At 42.1% G+C, this 21,854-nt stretch overlaps 1 protein-coding gene across 1 annotated transcript in view; it reads left to right on the top strand.

The window, feature by feature from the left end:
- The window catches only part of Gpd2 (glycerol-3-phosphate dehydrogenase 2), a 137,540-nt gene that overhangs the window by 92,892 nt on the left and 22,794 nt on the right, over nt 1-21,854 (top strand). Inside the window, exons 7-9 of the mRNA XM_038337683.1 lie at nt 11,219-11,383; nt 12,602-12,746; nt 19,142-19,335. Of these exons, the coding sequence (XP_038193611.1) occupies nt 11,219-11,383; nt 12,602-12,746; nt 19,142-19,335 (504 nt within the window). The remainder of the gene's footprint in view (nt 1-11,218; nt 11,384-12,601; nt 12,747-19,141; nt 19,336-21,854) is intronic.

Genomic DNA, 21,854 nt, shown 5'->3' with positions numbered 1-21,854 from the left:
GATTTGATAACAACTTGATAAGGGGTGGAATCTTCTGTGATTAGAGAGAGAAATCTGATAAGAAACTGACTCAGGGACCAAACAGATAAAGGTTCTCAGAAGGCTGCTTGCTGTTAGAATCCCCTGGCTGGTCCTTAGTGCAGGGTTCCACGTGTTTATTATGTAGGGTCACACTCTGAGTCACCCCTGGGACTGGCTGTTCCTGCATCTTGTAAAAAAGTATTCAGAAAAATAAAGAGGATGGGTATGCATTACTTTAGTGAAGGAGTTCATTTATGTTGGCCTGTCTGTCCTGTGAGGAAAGGTGGTTTAGTTACGTAAAAGGAACTCTTTTTGCCTTGTTATGTAATTAAGTTGTTAGGTTTTTAGTTGGTTTATGTTAAATTTGGGAATAGAAACAGCTGTAATTTAAAAAGCAGCGCGCGAGAGAAAGACACCTTGCGACAGAACTAATGTAGAGGTTCTTTTGTTTTATTAAGGGAAAGAGAACATAAAAGGAGGAAAGGGGAGGGAGGAGACTGGCCTCTGGGGAGAGAGGCAGCAGAAGAGAAGAGAGAGGCAGAGAGAAGGGGAGAGACAGAGATGGGCAGAGAGAAAGAGAAAGTAACAGACAGACAAGGGAGAGAGGGAGTGGGAAGAGGGAGAGAGGGGAGGGGGGTGAGAGGGGAGGTGGGCGGGGCCCTTTTAAAAGAGAACATAGTGAATGTGCACAGGAGGTGCTCTTGGTGGCTACAGCTGAGGACCTGTCCTGTCAGAACCCAAGGGCAGATTCAGATTCCTGAATACTAACAGAATCCTCAAAAAATAAGTAGAGCTGGGCAATGTCAAAAAAATCCTTTGAGTCTACCTGTGGCAGGGCATGATAAGAACGTTGAGGCACAGAGCATGGGGCTTGCCCAGTTTAGTGACATGCAGAAGATACTAAGAAAAGGAATTATGTTCTCATTCCTCTCGCTCCCCCTTCTGTTCATCCCCTTCCTCCTTCCTAGTCCTCCTTTTTTTTGGGGGGGGGTCTTTCAGACAGGTTCTGTCTATGTAGCCCTTGATGTGGGATTCCCCTCTATATGCTGTGAATATATTTTATTACCATTGATTAAAAAAGAAGCTGCTCTGGCCTATGGCAGGGCAGAATATCGCAAGGTGAGAAATCCAAGCAGAGATAGAGGAGGAAGAAGGTGGAATCAGAGAGATGCCATGTAGCTGCCAAAAGGGAAAGACACTGGAAACTTTACCAGTAGGCCACAGCCTCATGATGATACACAGATTAATAGAAATGGGTTAATTTAAGATGTAAGAGCGAGCTAGGAATACACCTGGGTCATTGGTCAAACAGTGTTGTAATTAATATAGTTTCAGGTCTGGGAAGCCAGGGAACAAAAAAGCAGTCTCCATTTACAAGTCCTGGCTTTCTTGGAACTCTGCATAGACCAGGTTGGCCTCAAGTGTGCAGAGATCTACCTCCCTGCCCTGTCTCCTGACTGCTGGGATTAAAGGCATGCACCCCCTTGCCTAGCCTTTCTTAACATTTTCTTGACTTCTCTCACTATCTAGCCCAGACTGGCTTTGAATCTGCTATTCTCTTGCGTCTTTATCCACAATGTTGGGATTACAGTTTTGACCCACTGTGTCGGGCAAGGGAAAGAGATTTTCTTTGGAAGATTCCTGTGACAACAGAAATGCTGGGAAGTCAAAAAAGCCTAGCTTGAAAAATAAGGGACCAAAAATGATTTGTAGTCCCCTGTCCCAGGACGTGTGTTCTCTAGGCACATTGCCTCCGCCGCTGGCCCATCTGTCACTGTTGTAGTCAGAACATGGGCAGCGCTGCCACCGAGCTATTTTACTTTCTACTCTTTTTAATCTTCTGCCCCGAATGGAGGAAGGCCTGTGATTAGGGAGCCAGACTGGAGGCTGACCTTTCTTCTTCTGTGGGAAGGGAGCCTCTTGGCAAGGCTAATAGATGAGACAGGGAACCAGGTAGACATTAGGAAGCCAGACAAGAAGCCACATCAAGTACTAGGCAGGTGCCTGCTCCTGATGACTGTTTAAGGGACTGGAACCCAGTACTACCATTTGCCTGTGATCCGTGTTTTATAGCTAGTGTGGATTTCCTCTGTAAAAACCTGACAGAATTCCCTGCTTGTTTTTATTTGTTTGTTTGTTTGTTTTTAAGAGGGAGCGAAGAGTTCTGGATAAAGATTTGATAAGTTTAGTATTTTGAAATGATCTATCCTTCTCTCAGTTTATCAGTATTAGTTTCTTCTGGGTTCAAATCCATCCTTGCCTCTTCCGATTTATTTTTAAAAAAATTCCACTTGTCTTTTGTTTTTGTTTTTCAAGACAGGGTTTCTCTGTAGCTTTGGAGCCTGTCCTGGAACTAGCTCTTGTAGACCAGGCTGGCCTCGAACTCACAGAGATCCACCTGCTTCTGCCTTTCGAGTGCTGGGATTAAAGGCGTGCGCCACCACCGCCCGTCACTTGTCAATCATATTGAAAGGAGAGTAAAGAAGGAAAAGCAACTTTCTTTGGAGTGCAGTTCAGAGATTTAGAAATGGGCTGTCATACATTAGAGGGAGGAAACATTTGTCAGACTGATGACCAGTAAAACAATTTTTTTTGTATGTATCGATACCCATATTCTATGGAACACACGTGCAGGTCAGAGGACAACTTGGAGGAGTCAGTCCTGGCTTTCCATCAGGTGAGCCCTGGGACTGAGCACAGGTTGTCAGGATTGGCACCAAGCGCCTTTTAGAATTGGAAAAAATATTCACTTTTCTTTAAAGCATTTTGACAATAACCATAACTATTTTCAAGACAGCATCTCTCTGTGTAGCACTGACTGTTGAGGTACATTTCAAAGAACTACTAAGAAACGCCACTTTCCTTCTCTCTTTCTTTCATGCATGTGTTATATATGCATGGGTGTTCACGTGTGTTGGCACACATGACAGCAGGTGCGAATAACTCTGGTGTCTTCCTTGATCTTTCCCCAACTTTTGTTTGGAATCAAGGTCTCGCTTGAACAAAGATGTCTTTGGTTGCGCTTGTTAACCAGCTGTGTGGTTCCATGGGCTGCCTGCCGCTACCTCCCCGGCACTGGTGTTAGTCTGTCAAGCCCACCCAGTATTTACATGGGTTCTGGGAATCTGGACTCCATGGTTATATAGCAAGTACGCTACCCACCGAGTCATCTCCCCTGCCCTTTTCTCTCTCTTCTGATAAATTCGATGATAGTGGTGGTTATAAAGGAGCCTTGGATGGGATTGTAGTCAGATGAGGTAAGATCTGGAATCTGTAGGTATTGCACGAGGGTTTTAGGACATGCCTTTTACTGTAAATAAGTTTTCTGGTCAGATTCCTAGAAAATGATGTTTTACCTGTGGGAAGGAAGAATGTCCTTAATTGTGCTGGTGTCCTGGAATCTCCTTTGTCAAGGGTCTTTAGCCTGCCTCTGGTACAGCGAAGTCAGATGTTGCTTTGTAGAAACCAACCTTGACACTGAATGCACATTCCCTGTGGAAGAAACTTGGCAAATCTGCCCCAGATTTAGGAAAGAAGCATTGATATGTCTGGAGCATTGGGTTTGGTCGCATTTTAAGGAAACTTCAGGGTAAAGAGAAAGAAGGTTTGCTGTGACACCAGGAGGATGGAAACGCGTGGCTGTCAAGAAACTGTGATTTTACTCCCATACCCAGCAATTACACATCCACAGCAATTGGATCAATCGGAACTTTTTGTTCTGTTTCCACAAATGGTACTTTAGTACCCAGTACAGAGGGAGTAATTGTTGAATAAACACCCACAGAAGGAATGAACCTCAAAAATCTTCAACTCAATTTTCTTGAACGACGATTCTGTTGTCTACAGCCTTGATGTCTGGACGGCGGCTCAGTGAAGGCAGCTCTTGCCCATCAGAACTGCACCTTTCGGGATGGAATGAGTTCAGAGGATCTTGTGAACCGGAAGAGTAAACCCCGGCTGTGAGGCTTCACAATTACAGCGTTTACTGAGCAGTCTCCTCCCTTTTAACACTCCAACGCATTTCAACGAATTTTTGTGACTTTCATCTTTTCACTTTTACTCTCCTAAAAAGTACTGAGAGAAAAAGAAGGAAGGAAGGGAAAAAAATTAAAAAGAACTACTCTTGGCTTGTGCTAGAGAGAATGGATTGTCCTCAAGTAGGCAGGCACAGGGAGTGTTCATTGTAAACTAATGTATAGAACATTTCGGTACGAAAATAGCTAATGAATACCCAAAGCATTCTGTTGTTTGCATTTGGAATGAAGTTTCAGTTTTTGTTACTCTAGTTAGATTCCTAAGTGTCTGAGAAGTAGAAAACTCACTCCTCATTAGATTTATTTAAAACTTTTTTCAAGAAAGGAAAAAGTCCCGGGGGTATAGAAACTTTACTTACTTCAGTATGTCATGTTAAGGCATTTGACAATGTTTCCTTTACATGGGGCCAGAGACCACAGATCCACCCTGATTGCTAATTATTCAGACTGTAAATAGCTTATTCGAGAACTTAGGGTGAGACAAAAGAAACACGAAGGAACAAAAGGCCTTGGATAATGAAAAAGATACTGTGAAGAGAAAGGCCAGGCAGAATTATGATGCGGGTCACATCCTGTGCCTGCATTTAATTGTACCTTTGTATTAAATAATAAAAATGATTACATGTTCAGTGCTAACAGGTGTCCCTTCTTGAGAACTATAGTATGGATAAGTGACAGCAAATTACTCCAATTCATCAACTTGGAATATTATGCCTTTGCTTTTCTCTATTTTATATTAAAAGACTATAGTCTTATATTAGAAGACATTTTCTGGAAAAATGTACATAAATGCAGGATGATTTTTAAAAACTTAATATCTGGTAAACATGTATAAAATGTAGGTGAATACTTTACAATCTCAGTAAGAGAAAAGTCATTTTGTCGGTACTACCTAACATATTGGAGTCACACTGATACCAGACCTGTATTCCTGTACTTGGTACTTTTGTATAGGCTTTGGGTGTCAGTGTGAAATAGCCGTGATGGAAGGTCATAACTGGTCTTCCTTAATTCCTTTTCTTTAAAAAAAAAAATGTATATGCTTGAGAATTTGCCTACATGTATTTGTATGTATCACATGAGTGCAGTGTTCCCGGAAGCCAGAAGAGGGTGTCAGGTTCCAGGGAACTGGAGTTACAGATGGTGGCGAGGTTTCATATGGATTCTGGGAATTGAACCCGGGTTCTCTAACTATCTCTTAACCACTGAGCCGTCTCTCCAGGCCCTTCTTTAATTGCTTAAATCTTATTGCGCATACATTGGCGTTTATCTGTGCAGCTCCTCTGTTCTTGTCTAAAGTAGACTGGGTGATCTTTTGCTCTCCGCTAAACTTGAGTCTGTTTGTGAGGTCGGTGTTGACCGAGTGACAGAGCTGGTGTGGCCTGGGCTGGGATGACTGGTATAAATCACTCTTTGCATCTTCCCGTGTGTCCTGCTCACCTGAGAATGTCCCTCCTTTTCACAGCTTTGGCAGAAAGTAGAAGCCCAAGAGTCCTTTGAAACTCTGCTTTTCCCATGGCTACTAGTATTCCACTGACTAAGCAATGTCCCGTGTGGAATCTAGATAAAACTGAAAGGGGACACGGAAGACTTACGACAAAAGTCATGGCTACGAGAAAGTGATAAGAGAGAGAGAGAATTTGTAATATATCACACAGTTAGACAAATAAAACATCATTAAAATTTCTAGACCAGTGAAAAAGGATAATTTCTATTGTGTTCCCGTTCTTCTGATTTCCTCGGTGAAGCACTTTTATTTTTTTTTGACTTTTCTTCCTTTTCATTTTTCTTTTCTTGACACTGTCTCATTATGTGGCCATGACTGGCCTGGAACTCTCTATATAGACCCAGCTGGCTTCACAGAGATTTACCTGCCTCTGCCTCTCGCATTACTGGGATTAAAGGAATGTGCTGCCGTGCTTGGCTTGACTGGTTTTTACTGGACATTTATACAAAGGTTGAGAAGCAATACCTTGAGAAGAACAGGCTCTCACAGGAGCTATGTAATTTCAGAAGCACCCAGCCTCTCTGTAAAGGACACATGAGACACACACAGGCTTTGCCTTAGCCACATCCCTCCAGCCCGGTGCATGGTACCCACATTTCAACCTCAGTATCATCCTGTAGCGTGTTCCCTCTGCTTCATTCCCTCCACGCATCCTGACCCCCACCAGTTCTAACACAGAAAGCACTTTCAATCAATGATTTGGGAAATTGTGTGGTCAGGATTCTTCATGAATGAATGAAATGAATTCTCATTTCTGCTTTTTGCTTTTTAACCGTGCTTCTCACGTGCTCTTAAAACAGAAGTTAAGAATCTCCATACTCTGCACACACACCTATTTCACTCAGTCTCCTGCCTTCTTCCTTTGGAAAAAGAAGTTTTAAATGTAATGGCTACATTAGAGCAGCTTGACTTTTGTCCATTAGCCCAACTGGAAAGGGGAAGCTGCAGGAGAGGTCACGGTGACACAGGCAGCTGGAAACAACGAAGCACACTGTGAGGATTTTGTTGGAAATGGGGCCAAGGCTATAGGAGAAGATTCTCTCTGGCAGGCATCTGGCTCCCGTTGCTCATCAAAATGATTGTGTCGGACTCAGGTCAGGGCGTAGGCTGATGGGAGGAAATTCTCTTAATTGCAAACTGGCAGTTGGGTGAGGAAATCAGGACAGGTGTAATTTTAATAAATTGGTAAACGTTAGACTTTCTGTGCTAGTTGGTAGGCGGGAGTTAGGCACGTCTATTTATACACAGCCAGGGGTCATTTAAAAATATCTTGTACTAAAGGGATTGTAGTGGTCATCAGAGCACCACAGAATTGTACCTTTTTATCTTTTCAAATGTAGTTATCCTTCATGTTCTTTATACATTCAGTGATTTCCTTCCTTCTTCCCTCCCTCCCCCCTCTTTTTCCTTCCCTCCTTGTCTTTCCCTCCCCTCCCCTTCCTTTTCTTCCTCCTCTCCTTCCTTTCCCCCTTCTTTCTTCCTCAGCTGTTTGTCCTTTAACTTAGCTGCCAGGCTTTAGCTCTGAGCTGAGTATTTGTAAGGGAGTTTTGCACAGAGCCTGTCTTTTAGGTGGCTCACCTTAACATACACACACACTCACGTGTTTCTCTGACACAATCTCTCACTCTTCTGTGAAGGCCATTGGGAGTGAAGACAAAATCTCACCCAACCACCTGTATTCTTTTTGGTGGGTGTATCTCATGCTCTGTTTTTGGGGGCAGTTACCCCCTTTCTATGCTTCTGTCCTTCAGATAGATTGTATACTTACCGTGTGCACATATGTAAGATTTCAAGTGCAGACGCGAACGGAGCAGGAGACAGATTTGCACAGTTGCCGTCTGGGCCCTTGTGTGGGTGCCAAGGTAGTGCTGCTGAGTGAAACAGGAGATGTTGCCTGGTGCTGAGGAAATGGGCTGGAAAAATCTAAACTTCATGAGCGCGGGCGTTTTAGGCTATCCCATCTTGGTCTCACAATTGGCAGTGTTGTCAAAACCTTCTTTATCTAGAAATAAAGTTACAGGACACACAGACACACTTTTCAAAATGTCAGGAAACAGAGTGGGGTAATTTAGTTGAAAATGATGAAAATGTATCACACCTCCAGAAGTGCTCACTGCAGGGTTTGATGTGTCCGCGGTGAAGGGCAAGTTGACAGGCACAGAGGAGCTTTGCTCTGAATGCAGAGGGGAAAGCAATGAAGAGATGCCTGGACACGGTATTTCTGGGTGGAGACAGGAGCCCCTGGGCAGGCAGAAGCCCATTCCTTCCTTGCTCTTTAGCTTTTAGGGACTAATCACGGTTATGTGTGCGTCTCCACAGCGCAAGGGCAGTATGGGAGCTAGTCCTTAGGGACACTCTCAGAAACACTGCCCCTTCATTTCCTGATTGTTCACCTTACCTAGAGGGGCTAGTTAGTTTGGGATTAAGTTTAGATTTTATATATTGCTAGCTTTTTTACTGCCCTCAAATATCTAGCTATCACTTACTTGCTTCTAAAAATTTAGCAACATATATTAGATACCGGTTTTGTTCTGGGAGAGGAAAAGGGGAGGAATCAACATAGGGCTCTTGCCATGTTCTGCAGCAGGGGGATGGCCCAGCTATTGTAATGGAGGTTCAGTTTTAGCTGGGCATGCTACCTTCTGTTTTTACTATATTCCTTTTATTTGTCTCAGTGCTCAGCTCATAGGAAAGGAATTCTAGTTTTCTAAGTAAGAGTTGTCTGGGCTGTGGTGGTGCACACCTTTAATCCTACCCGGGAGCCAGAGGCAGGTGGATCTCTGTGAGTTTGGGGCCAGAGTAGTCTACAGAGTGAGTTCCACGACAGCCAGAACAGAATATAGTGAGACCCTGTATCAGAACCCATCCTCCTACCATAAAAGATAAAAGCAGATGAAATATGAATCATACACTCTCAGAAAGTCTATAGAAAAGGTACATTTAAGACATAATGCTGAGCTGAGAGAAGGAGCACACAATTTGCTTTGAAGGGACAAGATGCATATAAGGGGACACTTGATGAGGAGGTACAGGAATTGGATCCTAGAATTGTTTCCTGGAACTTCCAGAATGGTACCCAACCGGAAGAGTAATAAGCAGGGGTAAAGACAAGAAGGCCTAGATACAAGGTAGTTGCAGCTAATTCTAGCAATTTGAGATTATAAGGCTAATAGGGGTAGGAATGTGGTAGCCCAGCATTGATTCTTGAAGAATTTCATCACTAAATGACAATCCTCAATCAAGGCAGGGTCTGGCTAGGGAATGAGGGCAAGGATAGATTAGGATCAAGAAGGTAGATTTCATTCTTTCATCTGCTTTCAGATGCAGAATATCTATACCTTAAACTGTACTGGAATTTAGGAGCTAGCTAAGGGGCATTTCTTCTTGCGGAAGGAGCAGCCCTTGATGCTTCCATTGAATCCCAATGCAAGCAATGCTTGTGTAACGTACCCTTTGTACTCTTAAAACAAGGTGAAGAAAAACGGGTGCTATCAGAATCAGCTTGGAGTCGGTGATGACTGTGTTGTTGATTTGCCACATAAACTCAGGAATGCATTGTTTGATGCTGTCATTAAGATCAGGGACAATTCTGTTAGGGCTTGGAAGCAAACAACAGGCAAGCAGAGTATAAATCTCAGCTGCTGCTGGGAGGAGGGACGGGAGTGGGGAGCAGTGGCGCCTTTAAATTGGGCGTGGAGGTCAGAGCTGAAGGAGAATAAGAAGTTGTGATCTGCTGGGTAGTAACTGGAAGTTCTGCCTGCCATGGTGCCTTCATTTAGGGTTTAAAGTAGTTCACCCACTCGGCAGTTTCCATGCTAAGGCAAAAGTGACTCATGACAAGTCTATAGTGCCAGCAAATGGTATGGCTTTCTTGTGCTACCAAATGCATGCCTGTGCCAGGGAGGCAGCTAGGCAGTGCACTGCTAAACACTTAAATCACTGGAAAGGTCCATGGGATGTATCCTATTTTCTATTTACTTTATTTTGAGACAGTCTTTCTGTAGCCCTGGCTGTCCTGAAACTAAATACGTAGACCAGGCTGTCCTCAAACTCCCAGAGATCTACTTGCCTCTGCCTGCTGAGTGCTGGGATTAAAGGTGTGCAACCAAACTCAGCATTCTTGTCATCTCTACCCCAGAGAGAAAGCAACTGTATAGAGAGAGGCCATTTCATTCCTTGGGTTTTGTGTGTCCATCTAGCCTCGCACAACTTCTTCTGATTTTAATGAACTTACATTAATGAAGGTCAGCTTCTTAAACTTGGCTTTCTTGAGCCTCTTTAGGATCAGACTGAGTGGAATCTGATGGAACCTGCATGTTTTCCAGAATCCCGGGCCTTACCGCTGCCGTTGTCACATTTTCTTTAGTCTGTAGATTTTTGATACAGGAAATCCAATATAATATTTTAAGGGTAATAAATGATACGTTTTTCGATAAAGCCACCCCAGAACAATAAACATTTGGCACGTCAGACGTTAATACCGACTCTTCCCTTATAGTGCTTGTACTTAGGTGGAGAGTTTCTTCCAGGCTGGCATTCTTCAGGCGGTTTTCGAATAAGATGTTTGAGGGGAGGGGCCGCAGGATCTTCAGTCATCGATTCTCTCTTTATAACTTTGCCCTTTTCCCAGGAACAGATGACTCGTGCAGGGCTCCCAGACTGAATCACAAGGAAGAAACTTTACATAAACCATTTATACTACATGTTTGGTATGCTGGCGGCATAAATCAACAACAATATCCATTACAGATTCCTCCCTGTATCAGTATTATCTTGATAGAACTGGGCCCGATGTGTGGGAATTTGAACTCTGATTCAATACATCTAGCCCTGGATAATTAATTATTCAGGGCACAGAGAACCTGGCCCTGTGATGTAGAGTAATTCTTCCTGGTCAGCGTTAACTCCACTGGCAATAATAAATAGGAAAAGTCCCCAGTGATGCCAGCATTTTAAAGTGATTAATCATCTCGTCCCCCTTCTCCTCCCCCTTAGTTTTCTTTAACTAGGATTTTTCAGCAATAAATCTCTAACAACACAGGTAGGAATTGTTCTGTAATTAAATTTTGCCCTGCTTAATTTCTTACCTTTTATGTGCTATTAAAAAATGCTACATTTTAAGGAGCCCTGATCAAAATTCAAAGCAAGAGAAATCCTTTTATGGAATGCTGAGACTCTCTATGGAAGAGGAAAGTCTTGATTTTGAATATTAGATAGGCATGCATTCATAAAAATTGTTCATCAACACCAGTTGGGGTGTCAGATATTCCAAGGATTTGAATTGCTTAGCTTCTATGTTTATGGCTTCTCTGTATTAGAAAAAGTCTGACACATACATATGTTCCCACATGGAGAGAATAATTACTTATTTGAGAAATAAGTTTAAAACTTCCCGATAATTGCTGTCAGCTCGGTAGGAAAGGACGAATCCCATCACTTTAATCTCACACAATATGCACTTGCCGAAGAAGCAGGTAAATGTTGCCCAAGGATGGCCACAGATCTGCAGATGGTGCCCTGTAGAGCTGCCCAGCCATCATGTAGATTCCAGGTGACAGGGACATTCGTGACATATCTGTTGTGACACACTTCTCTACCACAAGTCCGTGGCTCGAGGTGACTCCTGTCCCTCCCCTTGTGCTTCTCTCTGCTGCAGGACAACACAACGATGCACGGATGAACCTCGCCATCGCCCTCACCGCTGCCAGGTATGGGGCTGCCACAGCCAATTACATGGAGGTGGTGAGCTTGCTCAAGAAGAAAGACCCCGAAACTGGGAAAGAGCGTGTGAGCGGCGCACGGTGCAAGGATGTCCTCACAGGTATGCCAGGGTCCACAAGGGAGGCATTTCTTAGCATTTTGCTGTACTTGTATAATGACGGAGCTAGGATTTTTCTGTCACTTTTCTTTCAGAGAAGGCAGACTTCAGTCATATTAATTATATTCTTTATTGTCAACAATGCCTGGTTTAACATGAAAATTTTCCCTTGTGGGACTTGCCAATTTTTCCCTTTTGTGTTAAATAGTAACACTAATGATAAGGATAATAATAAATGCCCGTAGAACTCTCACAGCTGTGAATGCATTTCATTTCCCTCACAGAAACATGTGATTAATGAAATTAAATCAATGTGCCAAGTCTTTGAGCATCACTTAGGTGGCACAGGCAGGGCATTTACACGTCCTTTGAGTCAATCACTTATAACTCAATGAGATTTCCATTCTCGCCACAGCCCTAGCCCTGGGTAGGCAGCTGCAAAACCGCATCATTTCTTCTCTCTCTCTCTCTCTCTCTCTCTCTCTCTCTCTCTCTCTCTCTCTCTCTCTCCTCTCCTGTGTGTGTGTGTGTGTGTGTGTGTGTGTGTGTGTGTGAGTGAGTGTGTGTGCACGCGCACATGCACGTGCATGCGTGCCCATATGGACAATGGCATACCGCGAACGTGGAAGTTAGAGGACAAGCTTGGAGTCTTTTTTTCTCCTTCCACCATGTAGGTTCTCTGGATTGAACGCAGGTTGCCAGGCTTGGTGTCGGGTGTCTTAATCTCCTGCGGTAACCAGCTGTTTCTTTCATTTCCTTTTCCCTTTCTCCCTTCCTTCCTTTCCTTCTCTTTCTCTTTGCATTTTCGTTTTAAGGACAAACCATTTACTCCTCCCACTTTCTTTGTGTTTACTACTTTGGTCATAGGCACTTTATATGGCTCTTTTTTCCCAGTGATCCTCACTTTTCAAATACCAGGCAAGAGCTCTACCACTGAGCTGTATCCCCCACCCTCCAGGTCATAGGCTCTTTACGAATAGACTGAGAACCACAATGAAAAGGTGGTTGGCTTTCTTCCTTTTTAATTCAGACTTGCTTGGGGTAAATTTACTCAGAAGTGAGCCTTTTGTTTGGCTCCTTCAGTAACTGTGGATGTGCATGTCACATAGTATGGAATGTGCTCTTCTTCGCCATCAGTTAAGTTAATAGATGAACTAATAATCCAGCGCTGGTGAGCAGAGAACAAACGGAGTATGTAATCGATGCCACTTTTCTTCACAGGGCAGGAGTTTGACGTGAGAGCCAAATGTGTTATCAATGCCACCGGACCTTTCACAGACTCCGTGCGCAAAATGGATGACAGCAATGCCGCTGCCATCTGCCAGGCCAGCGCAGGTGTCCACATTGTGATGCCTGGGTACTACAGGTAACGCCATTCAGTGTTGACACCCATCGCCCGAGAAAGAGGCTCACAACACACAAGCGTCTTCCGTTACACTCTTAGAATTTTTTTTTGAAGTGTTTGCTGTGATTTATTTAATTTTTTTTTTCATTGTGTATATTGGTCTGTGGTTCTGATACATGAGGGACACTTTCTGACACCCATTGTACATTGAGTATGTTCCTCCTATGTCCTCTGGCTTTCTCTCCCCTCACCCCATCCCACTAGTCTCCTTTGGTTTATTCTTTCATGTTGTATATATGTACACAATCTTAAGGATCTTTATAAAAATCTAGGAAACAGCCGGGCGGTGGTGGCGCACGCCTTTAATCCCAGCACTTGGGAGGCAGAGGCAGGCGGATCTCTGTGAGTTCGAGGCCAGCCTGGTCTACAAGAGCTAGTTCCAGGACAGGCTCTAGAAACTACAGGGAAACCCTGTCTCGAAAAACCAAAAAAAAAAAAAAAAAAAAAAAAAAATCTAGGAAATACATGAGAGAAGACACATGATATTTGTGCTCCTGAGGCTGGTGGAATTGGTGTGATACGATTCTGTCCAATCACACCCTCCTTCCTGTAAGCAACATGACTTCATCCTTCTTTAGGATGAAAGAAACTGCACCGCGTGTATTCCTCCCCTTTCCTCTGTTGCTGGACACCTAGGTTGGCTTCTTAACTATTGAGAACAGTGTGACAGTGACATGGATGTGCAAGCTTCTGTCACATGTTGCCTTGGAGTCTTTTGATAAATATCCAGGAATTATCATATGGTAGACATGTTTCTGTTTTTAGCTTTTTTTGTTTGTTTGTTTTCAGAACCTCTATGCTCATTTCCATAGTGACTGGACTAGTTTATACTCCTACTAGGAGTGGAGAGGGATCCCCATTCGTATTCCTGCCAGCATTTGTGGTGATTTGCTTTCTTAATAACTGCAATTCTCACTGATTATTGATGACAGTGAATGTTTTTTTTCATGAATTTATTGGCCATTTGTTTTTCATCTTTTGAGAACTTTCTGCATCATTGGCCCAATCAACTTATTGACTGGCTTGCTTGATTAATTTCAAAACATTTTATCACATTTACATATTTGTGTTGTGTGCATATGCGTAGAAGTGTTCATGCACAGACACACACATGCCTACATGTGATCATGTGCAGGTGCGAATGCATGCATGCCATGGCATGTGTGTGGAGGTCAGAGGACAATTTGTGTGAGTTATTCTCCCCTGAGTAGGTCCAGGTGTTTGAACTCAGGTCATCAGGCTTGGCAGTAGACACCTTTGTCTGCCCCTGGTTTGTTTATTTTTTTGAGTTTTTGTATATTCTAGAAATGAGTACCTTGTCAGATGTATATAACTAGCAAGAACTTTCTTCTATTCTGCAGACGTTTTTCATTTGATTAACTGTCTTCTTTGCTGTGCAATTTTCAATTCCATGAAATCCCATTTGCCAGCTGTTGGCATTATTTACTGAGCAGCTGGAGTCCTCTTCTGAATGTCCTCGCCGGTGTCTGTATCCAGCTTCATGCTTTACACTGAAGTCTTTGACCTATCTGAAGTTGTTTTGTGCATGTGGATGTCCACTTTTCTCATCTGTGGTAGAGGCTGTCTCGTCTCTGGTGTGTGTGTATTTTTGGCATTTTTTGTCAAAAATCACATGGCTGTATCTGAGTAGGCTTTAATCTGTGTTCTCTATTTTCCATCTCAATTACTGTTATTAACGCCATTAATATGTAATTTGTCTGTGAAAAAGTCTGATCATCTAGTAACTAGTAATTCTTCATGGAATGTTTTATATACAAAGTTGTTCATTTTGACATTATTGAGAAAGATTAGAAACTACTTCCATTCCACCTTGGAGAAATAGATTATGGCTTACTTACACATTAAAACTATAACTTCAAATAACTTTAGGAGACTAGAAAAGCTCTAATGATACAATGGTCCTTCAAAATACACACCTAGGCATACATGTGTCTACAGATTTTTTGCATAAAGATCAGAAATATGTTGGAGATTCATGCCTAGATCGTATGATTTTAGATGAAAGTGTTCTTTAAATGTTTGAAGTATCTGATGAAGTAGATCTGTGGGAAGCACCTGGCATCGTTTAACCACCCATGATTTTCTGGCCTACTAGCTTGTGTAAAAGATGAGAACACAGACACAGCTTTTATCTTCACTGCTGAGATTTTTCTACATCTTTCTCCTCCTTCTTTTCCCCCTGCCTCTGCTTCTTTTTAAACAAGAGTTTCATCTGTAGCCCAGGCTGGCTTCCAACTCTGGATCATGCTGCCCCAGCTTCAGAGTGCTGGGATTGCAAACTTTCTGTTCAGCAGCCTTGTGGGGCTTAGGTTTCCTTCTCTGCTGTATCACTCACCCACAGAGGTCTTAGGCTAATCCTGACACTTCAGCCATGTCTTTGGGAGGCAAATCTTATTTCCTGAACCCTAGTTTACCCATTACTGGGAAAGGAATTGCCATGTTCTTGTATAGTGGTTAGCTAAGGAGCGGAAGTTGTTACTTGCTGTTGAACTTCCTGATTGGTTACTACCTTCCTTTCAGCATGGGCCCCTCATGAAACTACTGTGAACTTCTGGTCCTGCCTCATCTTAGCATAACTTGTACAAGGTTTGGCAAGGATCCATTTTGAGACAGCATCTAATCTGTTCTCCTGAATGGCTTCAAATTCCTAGAGTCTTCTTGACTCAACCTGCTAAGAACTGGGTACAGGCATCTGTTGCCGCACTCAGCTTTATCTTGTTTTGTTAGCTGCTATATCCTTAATGCCTGACTAGTGTAGAAGCTTGGTAACTTTAGTAGCCATAGATGTTTTGAGTGTAGGCTAGTAGATAAAGGGTTAAGCCGTGTACACTCTTTCTTTTTGGGTTATTTGCAGAAGTATCTTTATGGAATAGTAAAATTTGATATAACCCTAATATTCCACATGTGGAATATCCATAAAATTCAAAAGCTGTTACCATGAACAGCTTTTAGGCATGTGTTTGGGGGAAGCAGCAGGATCCAGAGTTGGAAGCCAGCTTGGGCTACAGATGAAACTCTTGTTTAAAAAGAAGCAGAGGCAGGGGGAAAAGAAGGAGGAGAAAGTAGGGATGGTTAGTATTTTTTTAAAGAGATTTATTTTCCTTTATCTGTATTGGTGTTTGCCTGCATGTCTGTCTCTGCACCACATGCATGCTTAGAACTTGTGGAAGGAAGTCAAAAAGAAGGTGTTGGATTACCTAGTCTTGGAGTTACTGATGGACTAGTGACACCATGTGGGTACTAGGGATCAAACCTGGGTTCCTTAAAGAGCAGCCAGTGCTTTTAACCACTGAGCCATCCCTCCAGCCCCAGTATTTTAATTTTTATTATTTCAGTGAGGTGTGTGTCAGTGTAAAGTGTGTATGTATACATGAGTGCAGGTGCCTGCAGTGGCCAAAAGAATTGGAACCCCTGGTGGTGGAGCTCCAAAGCTGTGAGCCACCCAATCAAACTGCTTGGAACAGAGCTCTGGTTCTCTGGGAGAGCGCCAGTGCTCCTAACCACTGCGCCATCTCTCCAGCCCCAGAAGAATTATTTCAGCTTCAGAAAACCCAATATACAGAAATCATTTTTGTAAATTTAATTTTAAAAACCAGCCTGGAATTTTCCTCGGAATCGTGCTTTCTTCCTACAGCAGCACTAGCACTCCAGTTGACTGCCGTGCGCGGATGCAATCACCTCTTCCTTCTAGCCTGCTTTTTACTACTGACAAGAGGTCAATTTTTTTTCTGTAATGTGTGTACATACTGTTAGCTCTAACACTGATTGCTAAGTGGTTAACAATAAATTGATTTCAGTTTAACTAAGGGTTCTTCAGGAAAGCAATGGTCTGCATGAGAAAAATGTTCATTACCTTTAATCCTAGACACACACATAAATTAGCAAGCTTCCCCTGCCGATGCCACATGAATCATACAGATTGAAAAGAGCCGCGCGCCTCTCACTTTATACTGATTGTCACCGGAGCTGACTCTTTAGGGTGACCTTGCAGAACTAATCCTTCATAAGAAAACAAACTTTCCCTCCAGGGAGACTATGAATTAGGTAATTTAGAACTGATGAAAGGTACTTCCAAGTGGATTCTTAAAATTTTATACCGTTTGTTAGTAGTTCTGTCTTCCCTCTGTGCTTGTTAATTTTGTGCTTGACACATATGTCTTCACTTAAGCAGCTGATTCTCTACAGGTTCCAGGTACATGTCGCCTGGTAACTGTCACCTTCACCCTTTAAATGGCTTTTATTGCAGAGGAAGTTTCTGAGGGGCTCAGTAGTTGTGCTTTTCTGACTTTGCTTCCTGCCTAGCTCACTCAATATTAGAATCTGGTGCTCATGTTCATCATTTGCATTATTTGAAACCTGTCATTAGTTTTCTACTCTATGAGATGGTTGTATATAAATTATTCCAACATGAAATGTCTCTGAAATTTCTCAAATGTTTTGTTTCAACAAAAAGCCATATATCAAACAGAATCTTGGAATTTGAAGTTAGTCTCCAACCTAAAGTGACTGGTGGTTTAATCTAAGGGAGCATCAGTTTGGAGCTTGCCCCCCTCCCCAATTTTTATAAGATGTGAGAATGATCAGGAATTGTGGTTTCAAAGGCAAATAAGATTTAATCCCTTTTATAGCTGAAAAAATATTAGATACTGTTTTTCAGGATGTTAGAGTGAAATTCACTTCCTCTCTGGGACCCCGGATGGTGGTGGGAGCCTTAAGGAAAGGCTAGACTTTGAATGAGTGGTGCTCTTCCTTTGGCTCTTTGAATGTAGAAGGCAGAGCTATGCAGGGCTGGCAGCCTTGCAAAGCAAGACTGGTCTTTGTAGTTTACATAGAGAAGAAGCACTAATGAAGTTGATCAATGATTTCTGTCTTATGTAAAATATTTTTGGTTTGCTATTATGAAGTTATTAGCCTCTCATTTCCTTACCCATTTGAATAAATCTTTAGAATGTTTTAAGGGTATAATAAACATAAGATGCCTACTACATTCTCTTTAAATCTATTTATGTAGGAGAGATTTCTTGAAAATCGCTTAAAACAAATGTGGTTGTTTCCCGCCTAAGGAATTTCATTGTAGAACATACCTTTAACACTAACTGGGAGAATTCAGTCAAATGTGACAGCTGTGTAAAGATTTCTATTACTCAATTTGAATATGCCACTTTTTCAGTTCCTTCCCTCTTCTTTAACAACTTCACTTTTTCTTGAAAATGTACAATTCAAGCAATAACTTTTAGTTAACAATCCAAGGATTGTATTTTTTCAGTTTAATCTATTTATTTTATGGGCTTGGGTATTTTGCCTGCATGTATGTCTGTGCACCTTGAGCATGCTGGTGCCAAAGGAAGGCAGAAGAGGACATCTTTTCCCCGGAACTAGAGTTATATATGGCTATGAGCTGCCACATAGGTGCTGGGAATCGAATCATATCATTTAGAAGAGGGGCTAGTGCTCTTAACTGCTGAGCCATCTCTCCAGCCCCATCTGCAAGTTTTATTAATGCTTGTTTACAGTCGCCCATTCTTTCAAATGTATTTGTGATTTTGCTTTTTATGTGTTAATAAAAATTCTTGGTTAGGTTTTAGAAAGATTCTTGCATCTGTGTGAGGGGCTTGTGCTTTACTTTAATTATTGACATAATACTTTAGTGTTCTCTGTTTGAAAAGTTCCCCTTGCTAACCTATTCCTCTCCCTTTGGCCCATTCAATAACACTGCTGTTTAGCAAACTGCAAAACTCAAACAAACAAACAAACAAAAAAAAACCAACCTCTTTTCTTTTCTATGCATTTGTTGACACTCCTGTCACCTTGAAATAAGGTGAGAAGTCTCACATTTGACAAAGTGGCATGAGTTCATTTAAGCATCAAGGAACAAAGGAGTTACTTTGTGATTCCATTTCAGTTTCTCGAAAGTTTGGCTTTGCTTTCTCACATACTCCTCAGATTTTCTACTGTGGGTTGTACAAAATGTCAAATGTCCGAGGAAAATACTTTCCATAGACTCCAAGAAAGGTTGAAGAGTCATCGTTAATTGGCCATAATAAAAGAAATTAGAGGCGTTTATTCCACTGACATTATCTAATGTGAATGGTCCCAAGTATAAAAACCAAAACAACTGAAAGATAATTAATTATCTTTGCACTGTTAGATGGGGAAGATTGCAAGATACTATTACCGCATTTGTTCAGGTCCTTATTTTTTTCCCCATGTTGTAAAAATTTTAGGAATTTCTATCGATTAGAATGAAATAATAAATAATAGTTTACTTCTCTCTTATTTTACTTATTTGAGCATTAATGTCAAACAGAAAAGAAATACGTTTCTTTTTACTCCAGCCCTGAGAACATGGGACTTCTTGATCCTGCAACCAGTGATGGGAGAGTTATCTTTTTCTTGCCTTGGGAGAAGATGACTATTGCTGGCACTACCGATTCACCAACAGACATCACCAGCCATCCTATTCCTTCGGAAGAAGACATCAACTTCATCTTGAATGAAGTGCGGAACTACTTAAGTTGTGATGTTGAAGGTAACATGAATGTTCCTGCAATGTTTCTTCCATCTTTGGTATCTCCCAGACTTTTCCAGACCTTTCTTGCCTTCAACTTGAAACATTACCATACCTTGCATACTATAATGCTTAACTTTCCCTCCCCTTCTTTCCTCTTCCCTTCCCTTCCCTTCCCTTCCCTTCCCTTCCCTTCCCTTCCCTTCCCTTCCCTTCCCTTCCCTTCCCTTCCCTTCCCTTCCCTTCCCTCCCCTTCTCCCCTTCTTTCCCTTCCCTTCCCTTCCCTTCCCTTCCCTTCCCTTCCCTTCCCTTCCCTTCCCTTCCCTTCCCTTCCCTTCCCTTCCCTTCTTCCCTTCCCCAGCCTTCCTTAGAGTTCTCTTTCATTCAATCCCCTTCCCTTCTGTGCCTTCCCCTCCCCTCCTCCCCTCCCCCACTCCTCCATCAATTGCTAATTGAGACAATGCTCTACAGGTTTGCCTATAGTCCAGCCTTATGGAGGTATTATCATAATTGAGGTTTCCTCCTTTCAGATGACTCTAGCTTGTGTCAAGTTGACATAAAACTAGCTAGGATACCTAGAACACCATGTATCCCCCTTCCCATTTTATCTCTGGCTATTGCCCAGTTTTATACCTGTGCCTCTCTCTACTCCCAGACAGAGTATTATTGGTAGCCCAGGCATGCTTTGAACTCATAACAATCCTCCTATCTCAGTTTCTCTAGTGGAATTATAGGAGTATGCTGTCGTGTCTGGTTCAACTGTGCCATTTCATACTTAGACAGTTGGAAGTGGCCCTTAAACGGCCCCTTGGTTTGCATCTAAACCCTCCTTTTCCGTGTATTCTGTGGTCTAATTGGTTCTATTATTTATCCTTGCCAAGCGAGGCCATATACTTTTAAACCCTTGTCCCTTTGTTTTAGTAATGACTTCTTCTGAACTGCCCTTCTTGCCATCACCACATCTCATTTTGGCATAGATATTTATACTTCACAAGTCAGCTGTCTCTCAGGGGCAGTGGTCATCCTGCTCACATATGGTGACTGTATGTTCCAGTGCTAGTCTAAGATGTGTTCTTGGAGCTCCCCATGGGAAGGGAGTCTTCATCTACAAAGCTTGTTAGCTTATTGACATTTTGCTACTCATGATTGTTTTGAGCTAGTGAGCTATTGGCGGTTTCAGGGATTTTATTTTACAATTTAATAAATAATTCTCTTGGATTGAAGACATTGCAAAAATGGGGGATTTCCTGACTGGTTTGTAGTTTTCTGTAATGATCAGCAGTTACTTGCATTAAGCAATTGTCAAATCAACAAGGCCTATTGGTGCACTGTGCATACCTTTTCCCCTCAAATCTTCCCTTCTGGTATCATAAGGGCCAAGCTGGCCAAGTCCCCAAGGTATATATAGTAGGCATGAGTCACTCTTTTTCACACTTAGTTTTGGTAAGGAACAGGTATCTCTCAGCTCAGGATCCAGTCCCATGGGCCATCTTGAAATATAAGCACATTGACCTATTAAACCTTTCATATACTTAGGTTGTTTGCTTGCAATGCCTTTGCCAACAAAGCAGATTTTAGTGGCCATCTTCTCCCATGCTTTTTCTTTTGAGGAGCGTAGCTTGTTTGATTTCTCTCCAGGACATGAGCAGAAGGACTTCTCAGCTTTTCTTTTTGCTTCTGCTGAACCATGCTGGGAAGGGCACCCTGCTTGTGGTAGAGCTCAGCCTTCAGAACTAACGCTACATTCCTTGAATATTCATGAGTCTTTCCATTTTTCTTTTCTTTCTTTTTTTCCCCTCTCATGGTAATCTAAGTGATCTCCATAGTATTCACTATGTAGTTCAAAGTCCTCATTCTGTGGTAGTGATAACCACATAGCCATTGGCTGCAGCCTCTAGGCTTCAAAAAAGTTCTCAATGTTTGTGGTCTCAGAGACCCACACACTGATTCACTGCACCTCAAACAGGAAACTCAGGATTTGGTAGTGACATTACTTTTGCCATCTTTCTATGATCAAGTTTAGAAGAACAATCAATCTTCATCTATTTATATGAGTAGTCTTATAATGTTGGCTTCAGAGGAGGAATTATAGACTCTATTTTTGTCTGGATGCAGCTCACTAGCATTTATGAAACCTTCTTCTCTGTAGGACTGTTCCATTGTGTGATCGTGTATTTTCAAATGCATCGAACACATCAAAGAGCTTTAGAGAAAGGTTCAGATTACTGTTTTAGTTTAATTGATTTCTCTGTATTGTATATTATTAGTTCCTTCTAATTTAAAGTAATATACATATAATTCTACTCTGAATAGAATAGTAGACATTTTTATTTATTAAATAAATAATTTTCTCAACCACTATCTATGTTCAACACATATTACCTGGAGGCAGCCTTGCTTTCTTTAACATCTCTATTTACGTATCTTAAACCTTTTGGTAATTTAAACTTGATACTTTGCTTGTCCATTGTAGATCCGGATGGCGCTTAGATGTCTGGCCATGATTACATTTTAATATAATAGTGATATTCTTTGTTGTT

Source organism: Arvicola amphibius, chromosome 7 (genome assembly GCF_903992535.2).
Source record: "Arvicola amphibius chromosome 7, mArvAmp1.2, whole genome shotgun sequence".
Classification (NCBI taxonomy): Eukaryota; Metazoa; Chordata; class Mammalia; order Rodentia; family Cricetidae; genus Arvicola; species Arvicola amphibius.
This window is presented reverse-complemented; position numbering and strand designations above follow the sequence as displayed.